The following is a 21,468-nucleotide window of genomic DNA, read 5'->3' on the forward strand; positions in this document are numbered from 1 at the left end:
GTGCTCTGATACCATGAAGGCAGAACAGATAAAGACTAAAACAGAACAAGTTTGAAGCTTTTCATTCTTATTTCTTGCTTAACATTCTTTTACAACTTAGCTTGTCTATTTATATTAAAAACACAAAACCCTAGAGTTGAGCCTTGCTGTCCTTTAGGTCTTCACTTCTTCATTGGATCCTAGCAGCTGGAATCTGTTCTGCAATGCTATTGGTTGCTTTCCTCCGTACGTTGCAGGACCACTACGTTTGTCTCTTTCTTTGTTTTCGGTTTGATGTTTTGTAGCCGTTGGTTTCACTTCTCCTTGAATGGGCTTCTGGTTTGGTTCTTCTGAGCCCATCTTGGTGAAACTTGTCTCTGCCTTTAACAACTCGAAGCCCATTCCAAACTCAACCAGCTCTTCCTTCTTCTCTGTTTCAGAAACAGAACATGATGTTTCTGAAACTGTTTTCTCCTTTTGTTTCCAAGCCATTTGTGCTTTGTCTTTCCTGTCTACAATAAGGATGACAACGGTTTGTGTCTCCTCCATCTTTATTACAATCTCCTTACGAGAAACAATGTTTGTCTGATTGGTTTGTGTCGGATTTTTTGTTTTGTGGATTTTGTTGAAATTCATGAATATATCGTGTTTGGGCGAAGTCATGGGGGTTGTTGTTCTGTCTTGTGGCTAGTGTAATAAGAATCTCATTTGCTATTATTGATTATGTAGCTAATAGTTCAGTTACATAATACATTAAGCTACTCTTTAGATTAAATACTGCTAGAGATTCATAACAACATTCACTTTTCTCTTGTTTGGTGAAAGAGTCTTGAGACTATAGTTGATCCAGTCTCCTTCTGCTGACTGTTTTTTTTTTGTTGTGTAGGACATAGAACTCGTGCAAGTTCCACCTCACCACCCCATCGTCCATATGAAGATCACCGGCACGGCTCTGATCTTAATCATTCAGGTGCGCCGCCGCCTCCTCGTGGGCGTGAGTTCAGCGGCATAAGGGAATCTTCTGGGAGATACATAGACTATTCACCACCACGCCATGTTAGAAGTGGAGCTGGTGGTCGTCGTTTTGGTACTGTCTAGATCCATTGTAAGTTTATCTTTGGCTTTTTCTGCTCTATATGTGACCTCTGCAGAAATTTCTAGATTTCAGATGCAGAAACTTGAACTTTGCGAGGCGAGAAGTGTGTTACAAGTGCAATAGGCATCGCTATGCACGTGTCAATAGTCCGCCACCACCTCCCATGAATCTTTCTCCAAGAAGAAACTTCAACGGCTACAGGTCTTCTCCTCCAAGTGGCTACCCTAGAGACTACCCTCCACCAAGACTTGACCATCCCACATGGAAAGATGGGTTACTCAGACCTTGACTACCCTCCTAACAGAAGAATAGTATCTGACTGGGTTCATCCTCAGCCACTCCCAAAACCTCACTTTGAGAGACGACCACCTCTCAGTCCACCCCGGGGGAGAAGATGGAAACGACATTCAAGAGAGAGGAGCAGATCCCCGCCATTGAGAGACGGTCCACCACCACATCAAATAAGAAGAGGTCCACCACCGCTCAGAGATTACCGCCGTAACAGTTACTTCGATAAGTGTGGCGACAGAGACATGATATGAAACTCTTACTAATGCAAAACTTTGTATGTCTTGGGAGTCCAGTTAGACGGTCCAAAAATTTTCCTGAAAAAAATCAATGTGACCTTGTATTATACCTTAGATTCTTTTGTTCCATTTTTAAATGTTTGCAAAACATTTGTGCTCTTTGTGCAAAACTAAAGAAACTTTTGGGGCGAAATAAAAAATACGCTTATTCTTAAAGGACCCCGTTCTTCTCGCTTACTAGACAAAACGTGCGCATTGTAGACACGAGTGGTCTATCTACGTGTCAGTTTATAATTGGTAGATATCGAATTACGCACACTTAAAAGGAACGGTGGAAAGACGGCGAAACCTAAAGCCTCAATGAATTCAAATCGTCGGATCATCGTATCTAACATTAACCGTACGATCAGACTCCACGTAGATCTAACCGTCCAATATAATCTCTAGAAAAATTGAAATTTGAAAATATGTTTAGAGAAGAGGGAGGAGAGAGCCTGTGGAAGACGAAGAAGAAGAAGAAGAAGAAGAAACTCCACAAATCAGCTCAGAGATCACACTCAGAAAACCTAGATCCGTATCCCCCGACGGAGCGCGAAGTTTTTCAGATGGGTAACGCCGGCGGAGGAGGTAAACTCCCGCCAAAAAATGACGGTGGGTTTGGTGCCCCAGCGAGGGATCCAGCAAGGCAACTCGATGAACATTCACGGCCTAAACCGGCTCCTACCGTCGTCACTTCCTCGCTTCATCCGGTGGCGATGTCACAATCACAAATCCTCAACGCGCCAATCAGGCTTTCGTAAGTCTAGTTTCTGAAAAAAAAATTCAAACTTTTGGTTTGGGATGATGATGACAAATGGTTTAAATCTTCAACCTTTAGAACTGGTTTGTGAAACTAGTTTGATTGTTTCTGTCCATAGTTTTTAAATTTTAAACTTTTTTTTTTTGGCAGAAGGCAGGAATCTCCACAATCTAGACCAATGCCTATTGTGGAAGGTAGAGATGGGACTCCTCAAAAGAAGAAGCATTGTAACTGTAAACACTCTCGCTGCTTGAAACTGTAAGCCTTCCCACTCATCTTAGCATTTATCAAAACTTGTTATGTTGTTGTCTTTTTGTGAACCATCCCTTCTTAGTTCCAAGAGGATTGTTCTAGCTATTGAACCTCCATAAACTTACATTCTGCTATTATCTTGTCAGGTACTGTGAATGCTTTGCGTCCGGAACATATTGTGACGGTTGTAACTGTATCAATTGTTTCAATAACGTTGACAATGAACCTGCAAGACGAGACGCTGTGGAAGCAACTCTGGAGCGGAATCCAAATGCCTTCAGGCCTAAAATTGCTCATGGTGTGAGGGATAAAAGGGTTAGTAGTTTAAGGATCATCAATGTTACTGATAAAAGGTGTTGTGAGATGCTTAAACTGTTGATTTTTTCCTTTTGCAGGAGGAGATGGTGTTGTTAGGGAAGCATAACAAAGGATGCAACTGCAAGAAATCAGGATGCCTTAAGAAGTATTGTGAGTGCTTTCAAGCGAACATTCTTTGCTCCGAGAACTGCAAATGCTTAGATTGCAAAAACTTTGACGGAAGTGAGGAGAGGCAAGCTCTGTTTCATGGTGAACATGCCAACAACATGGCTTACCTCCAACAAGCAGGTAATGCAGCCATTACTGGCGCTGTTGGTTTCTCAGGCTTTGCTCCTTATCCAGCTTCTAAGAGAAGGAAAGGAGGCCAAGATATTTCCTTCAGCCATGCGACCAAAGATACATCTTCAGCAACTGGTCCATCAAAGTTTGTATATAGGTGTGTTTCACAAGTTATATTGTTGATACAAAGAGCTGCATCACAGTGACTTGTATGCTGTATTTCTTTTAAAGGTCTCTCTTAGCAGATGTAATCCATCCGCAAGATGTGAAAGCGCTTTGCTCTGTTTTGGTTGCTGTAGCCGGAGAAGCAGCAAAGACATTATTAACAGGTGAGACTTCGAATGAAAAAACTCTGTACTGATGTGGTTTTGGCTCTATGTGTACTGTTTCATTGATCTTCCTTTGAATTTTACTTATTAGATAAAAGAAATGAAAACCGGGTTGGAGATCACACAGAAACTTCTTTAGCTTCTTCTGCACAAGAAAACTCACAAGGTGATGTCGAGATGGCTGAACCTGATGGAAACCAAGCTGATAAGTCTAGAGGAAAGCCGCTATCTCCAGCAACTTTGGCTTTGATGTGTGATGATGAAGAAGACACTATGTTCATGGTAGCAGCATCTGAACCTAATGGTTCAGTAGATCCTGGTGGCTGCAGAACAAACTCACAGGGGCAGTCACAGAACTACGCAGAGCTGGAGAGAGTGGTGTTAACCAAGCTCAGAGATTGCCTTAGTCGTCTTATTTCTTACGCAGAATTTAAAGGTACTGTTGTAGTGTTGTTTCTTGTGCTTCACACAACTCATTGAAGCAACTTTTCTTCTCTAAAGTCTGTTAAGTTTGTTGGTTTTTGCAGAATCAAAGTGTTCATATTTAGCAAGAAGGCATATACAGTCACCCCCAGCAGCAACCGATACTGTGAAAATGGAGAATGGGATACAACAAGTACCACCAATTGTGAATGGAGCTTCACGAGCCACTAGTCAACCTACAGTCAACAAACCGCAGCTGTTTCAGCCGATGCAGACCACAACAAATACCTCAAGCACTCATCATCCTCATAAACCTCCAGCTTTACCGGAGAAGAAAGACCCTCTGAATCAATAAAGTACTAGCTGATAGAAACTTAATTATTCATTCAAAAAAAAAAGAAGATATAAACTTAATTACAATTGTTTATTAATATTTATTTTATTTTGTGTAGTCTTATATTTTCTAATATTTTAGTTAAGACTTTATTTATGAGTTATTGATTTGTGATATTTTAATCTACTTGATTTTGCAAAATATTCAACTACGCTACGATATTTTTATAAAATTCTAATTTTATTTTAATTTGGTTTAATGTGTTATCGTTTGTCTGGTTATTTATTTTGTTATGTAGGTTGTGTTAGCCTAAATAGTCTATTTACTCTACTTTTATTTTGGGTGATTTATATTTTCAAAAACGTCTTATTGGTGTTCTAAGGTTTTGAATAAGCAAGCAACATATAAATAAATTATATAAATCATATTCTAGTTGTTAAGTTGTTTTCTTTGTTTAATTTTTTAATATTTCTGAGAGCAACATAAACATATTAAGACTAAAACATTATGGCTCAATTGGTAGCACTTAGATGAATCAAATGAATTGAAAATAAATGAACATGTTTTCATTTGAGGAAATGAATAAATAAATAAAAAGGAATATCGATGAATGTTTTTCTTTAAGAAAATTCTATTTGTTCCTAATCAAAATTTAGAAGGAATAAATGTCTTTATTAATTCATCTAAACATGAGGAAAAGAGAAATATTCAGCGGGACTTATATGTAATAAAATTGACAAAAATTCAACATGATTGGTATAAAATTAGAGAAACAAAAAATTTATCATTTTTTTCCTAAAATATGATCACCAATTGGAGCATATTAAAGAATGAACACACATCTAAAGAGCAACTCATGAACTTATTTTTTGTATGATAAAACTAGAAAAGTAATTTGACAATTTATGATAAAAGGAAAGAGTTGATAACTATTGATTGTCAATTCTGGTAAATTGACCAATTTTTGATCAAAAATTAAAAAAAACACGAGAAATAAATTTTCAACAAAAGTAAAAAGTTCAGATTTATGAAGTTTCTACAATACCAACAAAGATAATATGCTTTGTAACCACATACATCTAATCTATGTGACTAGATATAGAAAAATTCAAAACTTGCATCATATTTTGTTTCTTTTGCAATTTTAGCTATGATATTTATTATTCTTTCACTTGAAACATTTCTTATGATTTGTTTGATGATGCATCATCATTTTCAATCACGTCATTCCCTCTAATCTCAGATATGTTAATTTCTTGGATTCTTTTTCTAAGAAAATTCTAAATGAAACTTTGGAGATATAGCCGTCATCAACCCTTGGATATAACATTAATAGAAGAAAACGAGTCATGTATTATTCATTTTTTTTCATTTATTTCTAAAGGCAATTGCGTGTATTGACATGTAATTAGATAGTAAACACAAGTTTTTACTGTGTCAAGTTTTTTTTTCCTGTTTTTCTTTTCTTTGTTTTAGAAAATTTCTTCTTTAAATCTTTTAGCTGGTGTAGATTTAGGATTATGATATATAGATACTAACATGTGTTGTAAGTTTATGTTGATGGTTTTTAGTTGTGAAACAACATTTTTTATTATTTCTGATTATTACATAATTTTAAGTCACTACAAACACTTAAGAACATAAAACACTATTTGTATTTGAAACAATTATTTTAGCCACCAATTCCTTTTGCTAACCATTGGGAACTGCTCGAGTGGCTCCATCGTTCGTACCTTCGTCTGATGTCTCGCATGTGCTTGTTACCTGAAGACGATGTGTTGCCATTTGATCGCCTGGTCGTCGTGAAGAGACAGAGACTTCAATACATCCTGGATGAGCTTCAGATTCCTATCAACTTTCCTTAGTCACTTCCCTTCCTGTGACTGCTTTTTCTTTTGTTTGTGAACTTGTCTAGTTGTGATTTTCTTTACCGTGTCATATTTTACTCATATCAAACTCAGCTTTGAAGTCGGTTAAATATTCGGTTTGGAGATGAATAATGCATCAATATAAAGTTGTTTTTTTAAAAAAAAAACACTGATTAGTAAAAAAATTTATATGGATATGACCATGTACTAATCGGAACCGCTGCCCTCTGTTGAAGTATGAATTTGCTGATTTCCCTGTAAGTTTATGTTGATGGTTTAATTGTGAAACAACATTGTTTATTATTTCTGATCATGATTCATGAATGAACACCTTCACTCCTTCAGGCTCTCTTTCTTGATAAACTTATGTTATTTTGCTTACTAAGCTCTCCCTTTTCTTGTGCATTTACAGCCGAGACCTTGATGATTTCGGATCACTCTGCAGCCAAAAAAAACAGAGTTACATCATGAATTAACACAACGCAGATGGACTTAGTTGAGACTGTGATCATGAGGGGACTTTTACCAAAAGCATTCCTCTCATTGCCATTTCCTCCAGATACTTGGACGGTTTAAAAAAGTCGCCATAAGTCTCTGATAATCTCTTGAGCCTTTCATATATGTACTTTGGTCCAACCGTGTCTGCCCAAAAAAGAACTCCACCGCTGCAACAAGCAATCAAAAAGGGCTTACCATAAGATATGATCATCACCATAACAAAAGATTATGCGTTAAGTCCTCACCGGTAAGAAGGAAAACTCATTCCTAGAACAGACGCAACGTCCAAGTCCGAGGCTCTGATCACAACTCCTTCATCTAAGACACGGCACGCCTCGTTAACCACAGGGAACAAGATCATCTCTACAATCTCTTTATCAGTTACTGTTATAGGCTGCAGAACAAGGACAAAGGATACATTACCAAATAGTAATACTACTTGTGTTTGGTAACACCTCTTCTTTCTTACCTTCCCACCAGGCATGATATTGGTAAGCCTCCTTGATTCCTCAACAACTGATAGCACTGATGGATCAGGTTTTGGTTTGCTTCCCTTTTGGTATATATAGTATCCTCTCCCATTGATTTTGCCTGAAGCAGCAGATGTTACATGAGAAAATTGCAAATGCAATAGCAAATGGCATACCGTTTCGCCCGCTTTTAAGCAGAAGCTCAGTCAATGGAGACCTGAACATCCTGTCACCAAAGGCCTTGTCATATATATCCTTAGTTGCTATTGCAATACCGTGTCCAGCCAAATCACCTAGCCTGAGAAGTAAGTTCGCTGAGAATAACCATAGAGAAACATACACACAAAGTAGAAGGAGAGGCTTACATAAAAGGACCCAAGGGCAAGCCGAAAGAGGTAATAACACTGTCCACTCTGAACAAGTCAACACCGAGATTGACCAACATATGTGCAGCTTGTGCATACGGAAAGAATGTTCTATTCACTGTAAAGCCTATGCAGTTTCCAACCACCACCGGAACTTTCTTTATGGTCTTTCCGAGTGCCATGAGGTCAAGAATCACACGTGGAGAAGTATTCTCTGTGCGGACTATCTCGAGAAGTGTCATAATATGCGCCGGGCTGTAAGATAAAGCAAACCTTTGTTAGTTACATTTTATATACGAAAAGCATAAAAGTATTTGTGACATTGAAAGTGAAGAATGACCTGAAGAAATGTGCACCAACAATGCGGTCTTTTGAGTTAGTCTTTTCCCCTATTACGTTGAGGTCGATGGTTGATGTATTGCTCGCCAATATGCAATGTGGTGGACAAACCTCTTCGATTTCTTTGAATATATTTTGTTTCAACTCAATGTTTTCAATCACTGCCTGAAAAATGATAGAGGAAATATCTATACAGTAGTTGACACTCTCTTGAAACTAACTAGAGTGGGATATACTTGGAAACCAAAGAGAAGGCAGAGACCTCTATGACCATGTCCACATCTTTGAACTCTGTGTAGTCTAGTACTCCCTTGAGTAAAGAGAAGGCCTCTCCTGCTTTATCTTGGGTCATTTTTCCCCTAGAGACCAAGCTATTGAGATTTGCTGTTACAAGAAAAGAAAAACTCACTTCATTGCATTTACTGTAAAAATGGATAGACCATATAATCTGTTATTCCATCATATCATATGCTTCTTTTGGCCTAAAACAACTCACTGAAGTGTCTATAGACAACATTTCATCTAAGAACACCATTTTATATTTGTTGGTCTGACCAGATAGATACTCAAATGGATATGGTCTGGATAAGATGAGCTGAGAACCTTCAACTGATTTTATTCCCTTCAGAAGATATTCTGAGTTTATTTCTTTGATCACAACTCTTATATTGCTTAGAAGGAGAGCAGTAGCGATGCCAGAACCCATCAGACCTCCACCAATAACTGCAACCTTTTTCATATGTCTCGGTTTCAATCCAACGTCAGTCACATTGGGCACCTGAAAAGTGTTTTCAAACATGCCAATAATGAAAGGTTGAATGTGGAAAACTAGAAGTACTAGAAGCAAGAAAAGCAGTGCTACTTAATCTCAAGGAAACTACACTTAAAAGGTTTTTGCCAATCTCACCTTTGATATTGCACGCTGTGCAAAGTAAACATGAACAAGCGCCTTTACAGTGTCTGACGGTATTAATTGCTTGAAAACTTCTCCTTCCTGCATAGTGAATCATTGAGTTTAGTTTTGTGAGCAACTAGGAGTAATACAGTGAGCATCAAATCCTAAGGATAAATTTACCTTAAGAATCCCACTGTATCCACCATGGATGATTCCTTCTTCAATCACATCAATGCAAACATGGTGCTGAGGCATATTAGGGGCTATTTTCTTGGCTAGTTGTCTTGCATTCTTTAATATAGCACGAGCTTCAGATAAAGAACCAATCTTGTCCGTCCTGTACAGTGAGCGCAAAAAGGGTTTACGTCCAAGTGCAATGTCTAGAGCCCACTTTCTAGACGTGCTCAACAACTCTCCAGGCGGCACCAATGCATCAATGAGACCTAGTTTATGCCCCTCCTCTGACGATATCGACTTGGAAAGCTACAAAAAAAAAAAATACTCAGCCAAGCAAATCATACTAATGGATTGGTAAGTGAGTCCGTACCAGTATCATATCAATTGCTTTTGCAAGGCCTACTAATCTTGGAAGACGTTGGGTTCCTTCATAGACAAAACTATCTTGTTTATTGAATTGTATCCATTGATAAAACAATAAGATAAAGCTGAACAGACAAATAGGTACCTCCAAAACCTGGAATAAGTCCAAGTGTCAGCTCTGGTAAGCTTAGTTGAGCTTTAGGAGCAGCAACACGAGCATGAGACGCCTTAAAAGAATTTCAAATGACATAATAATCAACACAACAACATTAGAAAGAAGAGGAGATAAAATAAACTTGAAAAGTCTCACACCAGTGCCAGTTCAAAACCACCACCTAGAGCTACTCCTTCAACTGCAGCAACAATGGGCTTCCTAGAGTCTTTGATAAGCAGCAACCATTATCAGTATAACAGTTGCAGTCTATCTTATTGAGAATTCAAAGAAAAAAATAGTCTGAAACTAAAGTCACCTTCCATCAGCGTGCCCACAACATCAAAGGATATATCAGGCATAAGCGACATATCACCTGACAAGAAACAAGATTGTCAATACACAGAAGACAGCATGCTTCAGGCTAAAAAAAAACTAAGAGAAGAAACTTTTGTACCAGTCTTATGAACTTTCCCTGAAATGATCAATATATTCAAGGACACTAAGCAAACAAAAGGATTGAAAGTCACAATCTTTAGCTTAAAGAAAGAACACAGAAGGCTAACCACACATGATCCAAAACTCATTGAGCCATACAATCCTTCAAAATCTAAAACAAAGAAGCTCAAAGTTTCATTTTTTTTGTTTTTGCTTACCGGTCAAGACGATGGCCTTAACGTCACTCCTCTGATTAGCTTCTTGAAGCTTCTCATTCCACTCAGAAAGAACTGAAAGATATATAAAAAACAACCCAGTTCAGTAAAATAGTCAACGATCCAAAAAGTGTTGAGCTTTTAGTACTTGAGCTGGACAAAGAGTTAACAGGAGGGTTCGAAATGGTGATCACAGCAACACCATCTTCTCCAACGTCCATCGTCACTCCATTCTTCTTCGCCATTGCTTACGTTTTCTTGATGAGATTTGGACCCTTTTGAGTCAAAGATCAAATCAGGCGTTAACGTTGGAAAAACGTGATTCTCGTTCCTTAACTTGTTTCTTTATCTTAACCAATCAAGTCAACTACAGAGTGTAATCGATCTTATTTAAATTATAAAAAAAAATTGACATGAGGTTACTTAATTAATAGCAGTGGACTTAGTTTAAATAAGGGACCGTTTAAATAATAAAAGTTGCCGCCAACATAATGAACAGAGTAGTATTATTAGCTAATAAATACAATTTTAAGATATGTAATTATATTATTAACCAGATCATGTTCTTGCTAATCCTACAAATGTTATTTTCTTCTCTTTAATTTTGGATAGCACAATGAGAGACAGAGATTTCAGGCTTTCTACTGCAGAAGCGGACCCATGTAGGGAGTAGGTGTGGCACGTGCAACACGCTACGTTATATATATTCTTACGAAACAAATTAGAACTAGAACTTGATCCGCGCATCCGCATGGATATTCATTTTTTGTTTGCAAAAAAAAAAAATTTATCTTATATAAATGGTAATATATATTTTTAAAATTTATATATATATATATATATATATATATTAAATAATTATTTAATATATTTTTAAACACAATCATTTAAGAATTTATAATGAATAATTTTATTATTTGATCCGTCAACTGTTACAACTCTATTTTTAAAATATGAATTGTGTGTTCGTGCAAATGTATTTTTTATGGATCTAAATTTTAATGTAAAATAAAATGGTTATCTATTTTTATATTTGATTTATACGATTAAATAATTAAATATATTATTTAAAATTTTGTGGTTTATATTATGTATTTTTATAACACTTTTATGTTTTTTAGACGTAGTTAATATACCAAAATAAAAAATAACCATCCCGTAATAATAAAATCTTGTTACATTTTTGACATTGATTAAGTACAATTTATTGTTTACCCAGATTATAGGAAACATTTTTTAAATAAATAAACACAAATTGTTATACTTTATTTTAGGAAAATGCATTAATTAAACTATAAAAGACAAGAATACTAAAAAATAGGTAAATTTATTACTTCAGTGGCATTCAAATGTAAATAACTTTGAAAACTAAAGACAATTTATATTGGTACTTCTATTTTAATAATAGAGATAGAACGGTGTCGCTAATATGGTCCTAAAGGTTAAAGCAACCCCCACCCACCCTAAGTTCAAATCCTTGAGATGTGTCTCTGTTCTTTCAATTTTTTTTTACAATTTTAGCTATTATTCCATAAAATATTTTTTTTGATTTTACTATCTAAAACTATTTTTTATTACTGTTTTATTTACTTTTTTTAATAGGATATTTTTTTATTTTACCAAAAAATTGAAATTACTTTTTAAATTTACTTTTAAATAATGAATAATTTTCATAAACCTTAAATGTGTGATAAAAATAACTAAACTAACTTTACTAAGTCATTTATAAAAATCTATAAACTTAACCTCACCCCTTAAATACTAAAATCTAAATGCATTAAAGTATTTTTTATTGAAAGTATTTTTAAAACTGATAGCAAACTTTTTTTTTGTGTGCACGATAGCAAACTTATTATATTTCAATCACTATTTAAATAATACTTTTCATAATAAACTCATAATTTATTAAAATTTAACTTTAACAATTATTTTATTAAGTTTATTTTTCCATAGTTAAGACAAAAATAAAATAAATAAATTTTGTAATGAAATTACTATGTGTATATACAATTTTATGATATGATTAAAAATGAATATTTAAAACTGAAAAATATTTTTTTATTTATTTTGAAAAAAAATTAATGAGTAGTGTCTTGTAAAAACTATAGTTTAATTTAAATTATTAAATTATATTTAATAAACACATAAATTTATATATTTTCCATTAAGATATTTTATGGATTTGCCCCTGCTTTTTAGCATATGTATATGTAAAACAATATATATATATATATTTGTATATGTCTATATCATTAGCAGAAAATATTGGCAATATAGGGGGCGACTGGTTTTCCCGCTACCACCCGCAAACGCAGCTTTTGCGGTTGGTAGCGGTTGTCGATGGTTTGCAACAATCACTCAAATCGCTCTAAACCGCTTCAAACCGCTCCGAATCTCATAAATTCAAAAGCTGGCTCCAGCTAGCGTTTGCGGTTGCGGGAGGGTAAAATTTTTTTCATGTTTTTTAAAACAATATATATACAAAAGGAAAAATATTTAATAAAAAATTTAAAATTGAAATTATGAAAATATTAAAATATATCTATTATATTTTAATTAATATTATAAAATTTTATAATAAAAACAATTTCAATAAATTTTCAAAAATTAAAATTATAACTTTCTAAATATAAATTTTATATTTATTATAATTTTATGATTTTTGATTTTTTATAATTATATTAAATATAAATATTGTTAATTTATTATTTGACTGCTACCGCATTTGGTTGTTAACCAATCATAAGTCACCCTCAAACGCACTAATTTTTAACCGCAGTACCAGTCGTACAAATCTCTTAAAACCGCTAGAAACCGCAACCGCCCGCATCCACAAACTCCCGCAACTGCAACCGCTGCGTTTGAACCAGTCAGACCCATAGACGTTTCTGGAATATAATCAGTAGCCCATTACAAATATTTTTACATTAATACTTAGATTCAGTTTATAAAATCATGGTTTATACTTTATATACCTAATTAAATGACTCTAGGATTAATATATTCTTCTTAACAAGGGGGATCCGCAGTTAGATTTTCCGGGAACTTTAGGATCGTCAAAACATTTTCCAACTCCGTTCTGCTGACTATAGCAATGTAATCGACAATTGCTAATCTGACAAAAATTGGCTGCATCAATCATCTTCTGACATCGCTTTTGTCCCACACTATTTTCTTCTACTATTGAAAATGCTACACAAATAAAAAATGTTATAATCATAAACAAAATCGTGGTGGGATTAATTCATATATAACTATATAATGTATTATCCATTTGAATTCGAAATCAAAACTCAAAAAAAATTACCATAAAGATTAGTTGTCAAGAAAGACAAGAAAACACATGAAACAATCAACAAAGCAGCAGAGTTCATCACTACTTTGAGTGGTTTTCTTATTATGTTTGAATTACTAAATTTTAAACATGTATAAAGACAAACAAACGTTTGTGCTTACGTGTAGAAAATCAATAAAACAATTAATGCACGTAGTGTCAAGTATATATACATAAATAAACACATAAAAAAGTGTGTATTCAGTAATCACAAAACATGTATTAAAGTGGTGTGTTGGTCTGTTGCGTGTAGGAAAAATGAGTTAGTCGAAGAAGATCAAGACTGTTGCATCGGTTTAGTTTGGCTCGCTTCTAATTTTCCTTGACGACAGATATGAGAGCATATTTATTGGGACAACTCCCAAGTGGGTTCTTAGTGAATAATTAAGTACTAAAATTAAGTTAAGAATTTTCGTTAAGAAACACCTAATTTTAGTGCTCCAATGGTAGTTTCTTAATTAAGGGTTCTTAAATTTTTTTTATATTAAACATAAACATAGACTTTCAGTATATTGAGATTACAAGCATAAACTTTCAGTAAGAGAATCAAAAGCTTTCCATAATCAGTAAACTCACCCTTAAACTTCTCAGATGTTTCTTCATCAATGGTGCATTGGAATCCAGTATACGTGGTGGTACTGAATGCATACATATTCTTCTTTGACTCTTCCATGTTGGCAAATACACACAAATACACTCAATAAGCACACACAAGGAATTTGTTATTCTGAACTGGAACTTGGAAACAATCACTCAAACAAGTACACTAATTGGTAATAAAAGTAGCACGGCAATGAACTGGAACTTGGCTTCTATCAGACCTCCATATACAATGCTTTTCAAGATCTCCACTTTACGTCCTTCAACAACTGGTCCTGCAACAGCTGGTCTCACTAAGGGTTCGGTTAGAGTTTCTTCTTCCAGCGAACTCACTGGGAGTGGTGGAATATCAATTCCACGAATTGGTGCTCCGTCACCTGAGTCAATCACACCTAGACGGAAGCGGAAAGGTATGAATGAGAATGACTACAAAGTATCACAGTTGACACTGATGATGTCCCTAAACCAGACAAAGATTTCTTAACAGGCTTTGCCCAACGAAATGGAGGTCTTGGTCTTCCCGCTAGTCAATAAATTAATCTTTGTTAATTTAACGAATCATAAATGCTTAAAATTATGTAATGGTATGAAATTCAGTGTGAAATGTAAGAAGAATCCAAGTTCGGACAGTCAGATTTGTTAAGACGTATAATGTTTTTGTTACTAGCTATCTAGGAGTCTTTAGGATTTTAGTTTGGTCAGTTAAATTTAGCGAGAGACATCAATTGGTTTTGTTACGAGGGACAACAAAGCATTAAAAAAGGTTAAATAAGTGAACTATAAGTAAGGCCCAACGAACAACTACATGTTACTTTCAGGCTGTCATTCTTAATATTGCAGATGCATTATGCAACTGATCGAAATCTCGTGATCATTTATTGTTTTCACTGGCCATTTATATTCCACTTGTTTGGGTGTGTAGCTTTCAACAGAGATTTTCACCATATCTATGGATCGGTTTGGCAAAAAAAAAATATATATATATATATATGGATCGTCCTTCCAAGTCCGTATGCCTAAAATAATAGACTCGTTTCAAACCCTTCTAAAATATACAAAAACAAATCAAATGTTTCGTATGTTCTAAGCTTGTTTTCTCTCAATGGTTTAAAATGTGGACAATTTTGAAACAAACTTTACAAAGCATGTCACGATATACTTTAATTTCTTACATCCTTTTTTGCGAGGAATATACTAATTGTTACGGGTTTATTTTGTTAATCTCCATATTACTCTTTTTGTCTTCCAACCTGTCAATTCAATGCATTTACATGCTCTTTAACTCTGGGTTTTGGGTACAGCCACATGCTCAGCATGCTCTCATTTACTGCATTTGTATTTTGTATGTGTATGTAATATACTACTAAACTTCCTACTATATACGTTGAGTATATCTACATATCGAATCCAAGTTATTGCGTATTACAAATCGTTCGTTTATACGAGAATCATTATAAACACTTGATGTCAAGTGTAATCTGCGTAGGAGTAATGGCGCAAATCCTAAGAGCGCATATATATTTTACTAACAAACAAAGAAAGTTAATTAAAACGGGAAGGTTGATCTAAGAGCATCCGCAATGGAAATCTTTAAGGAAAAGTTCTTAAGTAAAAAATAATTAAATAATTGGTAGACCTCACCAAAAGTTAAGGATTCAATCTTTAAAATTTTTAAATAAGGATTTTTTTTTAGTGAATCCTTGCACTATTTGCGGATCCCGACGACATGTGGCGACCCGCGATTGGTTGATATTTATTTTATTTTATCTAAAAAAAATAAATAATAATATTTAAAAAATCAAAATACAGTTTTTCTAAGAACTTCCCTTTGAGTAACACTATTGCAGGTGCTCTAATATATCTTTAACCCCATAGCTTTTGCACTGAGATTAAACCAATTTCAAAGCTATAATAGTATATATTTCCCCATTTGTCACTTTATAAGTCATAACGCTAATTAATTTTATACATATAGAGTGGTAGAAAGTAACTTTACACGTGGAGGAATCTGCATCGAACAAATAAGAGATGAGATGTACCAACATTCATTTACTGCTTATCCATCTGCCACTCCATTGCCCTAATTTTAACCAATCATTCTCTTATATAAACCTCCCAATGTATTATGCACTCTTCACTACGAACTCTGCAGCTCTTCTTAACAAAAACACACAACAAAATTAAGTTGCAAAAAGCGTAACAAGAGATGGCAAGTAGGTATTTAGCAGTGTTTCTTGTTGCTCTAACGGTGGTTCAATCCGTCACCGCCGCAAGACCGACCCCGGCCAAGAATGTCGGAGCTGGTCTTGACGACCAAAAGAATTTTGTTGCGTTTGCTGGAGTCGGTGGAGCTGCTGGAGCAGGCTTTGGTGGTGTAGTAGGTGGCGTCGCTGGAGTGCTACCTGTAGGTGGAGTAGGCGGAGGGATTGGTGGTCTCGGCGGTGGTGTAGGTGGTCTCGGTGGTGGAATAGGAGGAATTGGTGGTGGTTCAGGTCTTGGTGGTGGTGCAGGTGCAGGTGGACTAGGCGGCGTAGGTGGACTCGGCGGTGTAGGTGGCATAGGCGGAGTTGGTGGTTTGGGAGGAATTGGCGGTGGAAGCGATTGCGGTGACGTTCTTCCTCACCCTTGATGATATAAGCGTTTATTTTCATTCTCTCAGTAAACCAAAAATCGATCGAGAAGGTTTATATTTGTTCAGTTTATCATGTTGTTTTTCCAAATTTTATGTTTTAAGTATTTTTTTTATGCTGTTTGTTATTAGTTACTTGTGAGAAACTTTTTTTTTTGTTTTGTAACTTACTTGTGAGAAACCTTGTGCTATCAATAAATAGAGTATTTTTCGTGTGGCAAAACCGTCTACTTGCTTGTGCTCCAAGATATTCGATCATGTAACTGCAGTTTGCATGCATGAATATCAAACTTAATCTCTTTTGTAAAGTTGACATATATATATACGTCATAGTGTTAATTTCAGCTGTTGAATTCCATTGTAAAAAAAAAAATCAAAATATGACCGATATATTTTTGTTCTCAACCATTATGGCCGAGATTCAGTTTTACAATCTTAGCTTATACAGTACGTTGTTATATTTAAGCATTTATTTACTTGTTGCCAACAATGTACGGCTTTTAACCCAAATAAAAACAGTCGACAGCAAATATATATTGCTAGTCTAACCCTTAAAAAAACCAAATCTTACTGGATTTGAAAGTTGTTGTATGTTGATACAATATTGTTTAAAAACTAAGAGGCTAATTTCTATCGAGTCGACACTCAAATATCGTCGGACTGTCGGAGTATATCTTATTATGTGATGACTACAGTATAATGCATTGCTTGGGCTGTTTTGTGGCAGGGTCTATACGGTGGGAGCTCAAACTATTCGCAGATCATGAATCATGAGTTTTAAATTATTACAAATATTTACATGCACACATACACACATATATATATCAACTTAACTCCGATAAGGGATTAAACAATAGTTACAACCACCAGTAGGTAGATCCATAAATATGCTGCTCTAGAAGAGCTTCTTTGAAACTGAAGTTATAGCCTCTAACCAAACGAAATACATCTACTACCATGTATGCTAATTATCTCATGTTATAATTATGGTAGTTAACTTTCATGATTGTGTCAACGAAGTGTGCCTACATTATTTCAGAAACTCAAACTACTTCTTTGTAAAACAGGAGACCCTACACCTTCTCTTTTTCTTATTTGGTCTATCATCAAACTCAATATATCATATTAACGCCAACGGTTTAGTTATTTTGTTAAAATGCATTATTGACAAAAAAAAACACATTTTAAAACATGCGACGGCCCTTCCACTCGGCACCGTCGGATCACTAAGGCACTTTCTTCATGTAAATTCCGCAATAAAGTTAATGTAATTGTCCCAACCGACCAAAAAGGACCAAAAAGTCATTTTTATCAACATTTCACAATACCGCGTAATCAGCAGTCACTTTCAGAATGTAAATAAACTTAAATTTGATACCAGAGCGTTTGGTTATAGCATTTACAGTGGCAATAACTATCTACACCGGTCATTTTTCTGTATGTGGTCTCTGCCTTTAAAAGGTCCCAGCAAATCTCCCAGATTTCCCGGCAATGCAACAAACATAATCAACTATTTTATCAATATTACCGTTCTTAACCTCTTGAGTAAGATTATGGCGAAGTGGTTTCTCACACTCTTCTTGGTTCTTGCCCTAGCCACAGCTTTTGCTTCTGGAGCAAGAAACAACCCAGGAGGACTCTCTGACCAGAAGAACTACCTCGGATACGGTGGCGGGTATTCTGGCATCGGAGACAATGGTTTACCTTTTGGTGGCGTCGGTGGTGGTGTGTCTGGTCCCGGTGGTAATCTTGGTTTTGGTGGACTTGGTGGTGGTGGCTTGGGAAATGGAATAGGCGGTGGTTTGGGAAATGGGATAGGCGGTGGTATTGGTGCCGGAGCCGGTGGAGGAAATACCGGAGGAGTTCATTTTCCTTGAGTTGTTACTTTGGATCAAGGTTTCGCACGGTCCTTGAGCAAGGTCTAGTTTAAGATGATTTGAGAGCAACAATAATAATCATGTCTTTGTAAGGTTTTGGACTTCGAAAATTTCATTAGCTGTTTAACGTGCGTCTTAAGTTACTATGGTGTCCTTAGAATCAGACTCGTGTCTTTGCTGGCTTGGTCCGCTTTCAAATTATATTCGACTATTTTGAGTGTTTCATTTAATAAGTTAATGTCAACATCTATGATTACTTTTGATTATAGATAAGACTTTATAGTATAAACCCAGGATATAAATTCTTTGATGTTTGCATACGTGGACTCTAGGGGTCAAGGAACAGCCAAACACAAAGAAAAAGCATTTGCTTGATTTAATATTTTCTAAAAATTGACTACTTACTAAGGATTAATTTTTGTTTTAATATTTTTATTCATTAACGGATTAGTTTTTAAAGAGAACTGTAAATATAAGTTTTTTATTGGAAGGAATAATTCTTCAGACATTTCAGTGTCCAATACTGTTATTAATTCCGACAATGTAACGTAAAACTTGAAAAGTACTTGGTTCAGAAAAAAAAAGATAACCAAAAGTTTGCCAAGATATAATTAACCAAAATTTTGTAGGATTTTGAAATATTTTTTCTTAGAAATAAATACTCACCATGCTGAAGTCCTAACGAAAATTACCTGAATGTTTTATTTGACATAAATATTGGAGTTATCATTTTGAAATCCTTAGTACTTTCATATAATTTTAATAAATTTATAGGTTTCAAATGAGACTGGATGATAAATCACAATTATTATTTTTTGCCAACGATAAATCACAATTTTAGTTTAACCTTTTATTTAATCCTACATTTTTATCAGCATAGATAATATATTCAAAACTAATAGCTAAATAATATTGCTGATTTATTTTTCCTACTAACCAGATATTTTTTCAATAGGAGATAACCTTTCAACTTCAATGCTACTTAACCCGTGATCACGTAAATGATGTAGAGCATGACGCATCACTAATGCAATGCAATAACTTCAGAGTTCATGATCTAACTAAACGTCATTTACCGTTTCGCTCTTCCATTATAAAAGAAACCAACAAAAAAACTCTTCACCATTGTGTACTCTCATTGTTAGAAACAAAAGTATGAGCAACATCAAACAATTTTTCTTAGCCATTTACATCTCTCTAGTCTTAACATGTCAAGATCGTGTCGTAGCCAGGAGCGCCACCATGAGAGACATCATAGGCCCCAAGATTTCTAATTGGCAAGTCATGGTAGTCAACGGTTTAGCTACGTCTGAAACTCTCTTCATCCATTGCAAATCTAAAGAAGACGATTTAGGAGAACATACTCTGCGTCTTGGAGATAGGTTTTCATGGAATTTTGGAGAAAACATGCTTCACTCAACTTTGTTTTGGTGCTACTTGAGTAAAGATGATGGTCATATGAATGTGCAAGTGTTTTGGGATGATGTAATCTTATTCCATAGATGTGGTTGGAAGAAGTGCGTTTGGACTGCGAAAACTGATGGGCTTTATCTTTGGAACTTTGCGAATGGTCAAGACTTGTTGTTAGAGAAATGGGAAGCTGGATGGTGATTTTTTCTTCTTAATGTTTAGTTTTATGGAGAAACAAAACTAATTCAAGATGTTTTTTTCTCTCTCACAAAATTCTCTTCATTTTGTACTTTTTCCATCATAAATTTCCGTTTTGTTTGTTAGTATATAGTTATATATTACATAGACAAACCGGTTAGTTTATCGATTAATATTGTGTGATCAACTTAGAAACAATTAAAATATAAATAAATTATTAGATCTTCTCTCTATTGCTCAAAAATCCCAATATATAATTCATGAATCATCATCCCCCTTCAACATGTCGAAATCCAACATGTATTATTCATGATCGTTATAGCATGTGGTACAGCTTCGGTTTATGTTCGATATTCAAATATATGCATTTTGTAAGACTTTAGTTTTGGTTTGGATTTAGTTTGGTTTTTAAAAACAGAGGAGTCCTTTAAGGAAAAAACTTGGGTTCGCCTTTTAACAAGAAGAGAACGTGATCTTTTGACTCATCTTTTAGGTTTTCAGCTTCACATCAATTTCCAATTCACATATGAAGAAGATAATGTGATATTTGATTACTAATCCTACGACATATTGGTATATCTCATCATCAATTCCCAATATATCATCATGAAATAAATCCTAAACTAAACCCTTAGATTCTAAATCCAAATCAGACTCTAAATCTAAATTTATGATTTAAATTTAGGATCTAGAATTTGGGTTTATGGTTTGGGTTTAGGGTCTAAAATTTGGGTTTAGGGTATATGATTTGAGTTTAGTGTCTAGAATTTGGGTTTATGGTTTAGGTTTAAGGTTTACGGTTTGGCTTTAGTGTCTAAGATTTGGGTTTAGGGTATAGTGTTTAGGTTTATAGTCTAGTTTTTGGGTTTAGCGTATATTATTTGGGTTTAGGGTCTAGGATTAGGGTTTAGGGTATAGGGTTTGAGTTTAGGAGTTTGGATTTGAGTTTAAAATTTAGGATATATGGTTTAGAATTTAAAATTTAGGGTTTAGGGTTTAGCTGAAAGCGTTAGCGTCGTTAAAATTAACATTTTTATTTTTTGTAGTTATTTTTTATTTAATTTATTGTTTTTTAATTAATAACTAGATTTTGACCCGCCCTTTAAAGGGCGGGTATATCTTTTGTTTCAATTTTTCTGTATTATTTCAAGAAATTTAGTTTTAGATACAACCGAAAAACTATAATCATAATTTAAAATAAGTTTGTGGCTCCAGAGTTTTGTACACAAACCCATTAAAGCGGCAACGGTAATCCAAAATGCTTGAAATACTGGAGATATTTGAAATATTTATTGGGGTTTTAAC

At 34.8% G+C, this 21,468-nt stretch overlaps 6 protein-coding genes across 7 annotated transcripts; 5 read left to right on the forward strand and 1 right to left on the reverse strand.

Annotated features, from left to right (window-relative positions):
- Positions 1-640: 640 nt before the first annotated feature.
- LOC103862141 (histidine-rich glycoprotein-like) lies at positions 641-1,364 on the forward strand. Its single transcript, XM_033287433.1, has 3 exons — positions 641-665; positions 866-1,035; positions 1,131-1,364. Exons 1-3 carry the CDS (start codon positions 641-643, stop codon positions 1,362-1,364), a joined length of 429 nt encoding a protein of 142 aa, XP_033143324.1.
- LOC103861863 (protein tesmin/TSO1-like CXC 5) lies at positions 1,306-5,177 on the forward strand. Its single transcript, XM_009139572.3, has 7 exons — positions 1,306-2,398; positions 2,552-2,659; positions 2,800-2,968; positions 3,049-3,407; positions 3,482-3,579; positions 3,671-4,015; positions 4,107-5,177. Exons 1-7 carry the CDS (start codon positions 2,070-2,072, stop codon positions 4,355-4,357), a joined length of 1,659 nt encoding a protein of 552 aa, XP_009137820.2. The 5' UTR covers positions 1,306-2,069; the 3' UTR covers positions 4,358-5,177.
- A 1,169-nt stretch (positions 5,178-6,346) lies between these two features.
- LOC103861864 (peroxisomal fatty acid beta-oxidation multifunctional protein AIM1) lies at positions 6,347-10,972 on the reverse strand. Of its 2 annotated transcripts, XM_018657960.2 has the most exons (18): positions 10,264-10,972; positions 10,119-10,190; positions 9,920-9,964; positions 9,782-9,838; positions 9,624-9,691; positions 9,457-9,538; positions 9,319-9,374; positions 8,952-9,254; positions 8,784-8,870; positions 8,480-8,654; positions 8,139-8,260; positions 7,878-8,041; positions 7,538-7,792; positions 7,349-7,470; positions 7,172-7,293; positions 6,948-7,096; positions 6,731-6,869; positions 6,347-6,643 (listed from the first exon to the last, which is right to left on the reverse strand). In XM_018657960.2, exons 1-18 carry the CDS (start codon positions 10,358-10,360, stop codon positions 6,611-6,613), a joined length of 2,148 nt encoding a protein of 715 aa, XP_018513476.1. In that variant the 5' UTR covers positions 10,361-10,972; the 3' UTR covers positions 6,347-6,610. The 2 variants fall into 2 exon arrangements, with proteins under 2 accessions (XP_018513476.1, XP_009137821.1); XM_009139573.3 differs by lacking the exon at positions 9,920-9,964 and having other exon boundaries at positions 10,264-10,970.
- A 5,188-nt stretch (positions 10,973-16,160) lies between these two features.
- On the forward strand, positions 16,161-16,901 carry LOC103861865 (glycine-rich protein 5). The gene has a single exon (XM_009139574.3). It carries the CDS (start codon positions 16,256-16,258, stop codon positions 16,676-16,678), a length of 423 nt encoding a protein of 140 aa, XP_009137822.1. The 5' UTR covers positions 16,161-16,255; the 3' UTR covers positions 16,679-16,901.
- A 1,225-nt stretch (positions 16,902-18,126) lies between these two features.
- On the forward strand, positions 18,127-18,788 carry LOC103861866 (acanthoscurrin-1). The gene has a single exon (XM_009139575.3). The coding sequence runs from the start codon at positions 18,232-18,234 to the stop codon at positions 18,553-18,555; it is 324 nt and encodes a 107-aa protein (XP_009137823.1). The 5' UTR covers positions 18,127-18,231; the 3' UTR covers positions 18,556-18,788.
- Positions 18,789-19,026: 238 nt separating this feature from the next.
- LOC103861867 (S-protein homolog 74) lies at positions 19,027-21,468 on the forward strand. The gene has a single exon (XM_033287629.1). It carries the CDS (start codon positions 19,711-19,713, stop codon positions 20,164-20,166), a length of 456 nt encoding a protein of 151 aa, XP_033143520.1. The 5' UTR covers positions 19,027-19,710; the 3' UTR covers positions 20,167-21,468.

The sequence above is a fragment of the Brassica rapa genome, chromosome A03, assembly GCF_000309985.2.
Source record: "Brassica rapa cultivar Chiifu-401-42 chromosome A03, CAAS_Brap_v3.01, whole genome shotgun sequence".
Lineage (NCBI taxonomy): Eukaryota > Viridiplantae > Streptophyta > Magnoliopsida > Brassicales > Brassicaceae > Brassica > Brassica rapa.

Excerpts from the sequence above, each read along its gene's own strand:
- LOC103861866 (XM_009139575.3), top strand. The coding sequence starts at position 18,232 with ATGGCGAAGTGGTTTCTCACACTCTTCTTGGTTCTTGCCCTAGCCACA.
- LOC103862141 (XM_033287433.1), top strand. The coding sequence starts at position 641 with ATGGGGGTTGTTGTTCTGTCTTGTG. Across the intron at positions 666-865 it reads GGTTGTTGTTCTGTCTTGTG|GACATAGAACTCGTGCAAGT; the intron begins GCTAGTGTAATA and ends TTTGTTGTGTAG. Across the intron at positions 1,036-1,130 it reads ACTATTCACCACCACGCCAT|AAATTTCTAGATTTCAGATG; the intron begins GTTAGAAGTGGA and ends TGACCTCTGCAG.
- LOC103861864 (XM_018657960.2), bottom strand. The coding sequence starts at position 10,360 with ATGGCGAAGAAGAATGGAGTGACGATGGACGTTGGAGAAGATGGTGTT. Across the intron at positions 10,191-10,263 it reads TAACTCTTTGTCCAGCTCAA|TTCTTTCTGAGTGGAATGAG; the intron begins GTACTAAAAGCT and ends TATATCTTTCAG. Across the intron at positions 7,793-7,877 it reads GTTGGTGCACATTTCTTCAG|CCCGGCGCATATTATGACAC; the intron begins GTCATTCTTCAC and ends TTTATCTTACAG.
- LOC103861867 (XM_033287629.1), top strand. The coding sequence starts at position 19,711 with ATGAGCAACATCAAACAATTTTTCTTAGCCATTTACATCTCTCTAGTC.
- LOC103861865 (XM_009139574.3), top strand. The coding sequence starts at position 16,256 with ATGGCAAGTAGGTATTTAGCAGTGTTTCTTGTTGCTCTAACGGTGGTT.
- LOC103861863 (XM_009139572.3), top strand. The coding sequence starts at position 2,070 with ATGTTTAGAGAAGAGGGAGGAGAGAGCCTGTGGAAGACGAAGAAGAAG. Across the intron at positions 2,399-2,551 it reads AACGCGCCAATCAGGCTTTC|AAGGCAGGAATCTCCACAAT; the intron begins GTAAGTCTAGTT and ends TTTTTTTGGCAG. Across the intron at positions 3,580-3,670 it reads AGCAAAGACATTATTAACAG|ATAAAAGAAATGAAAACCGG; the intron begins GTGAGACTTCGA and ends TTTACTTATTAG.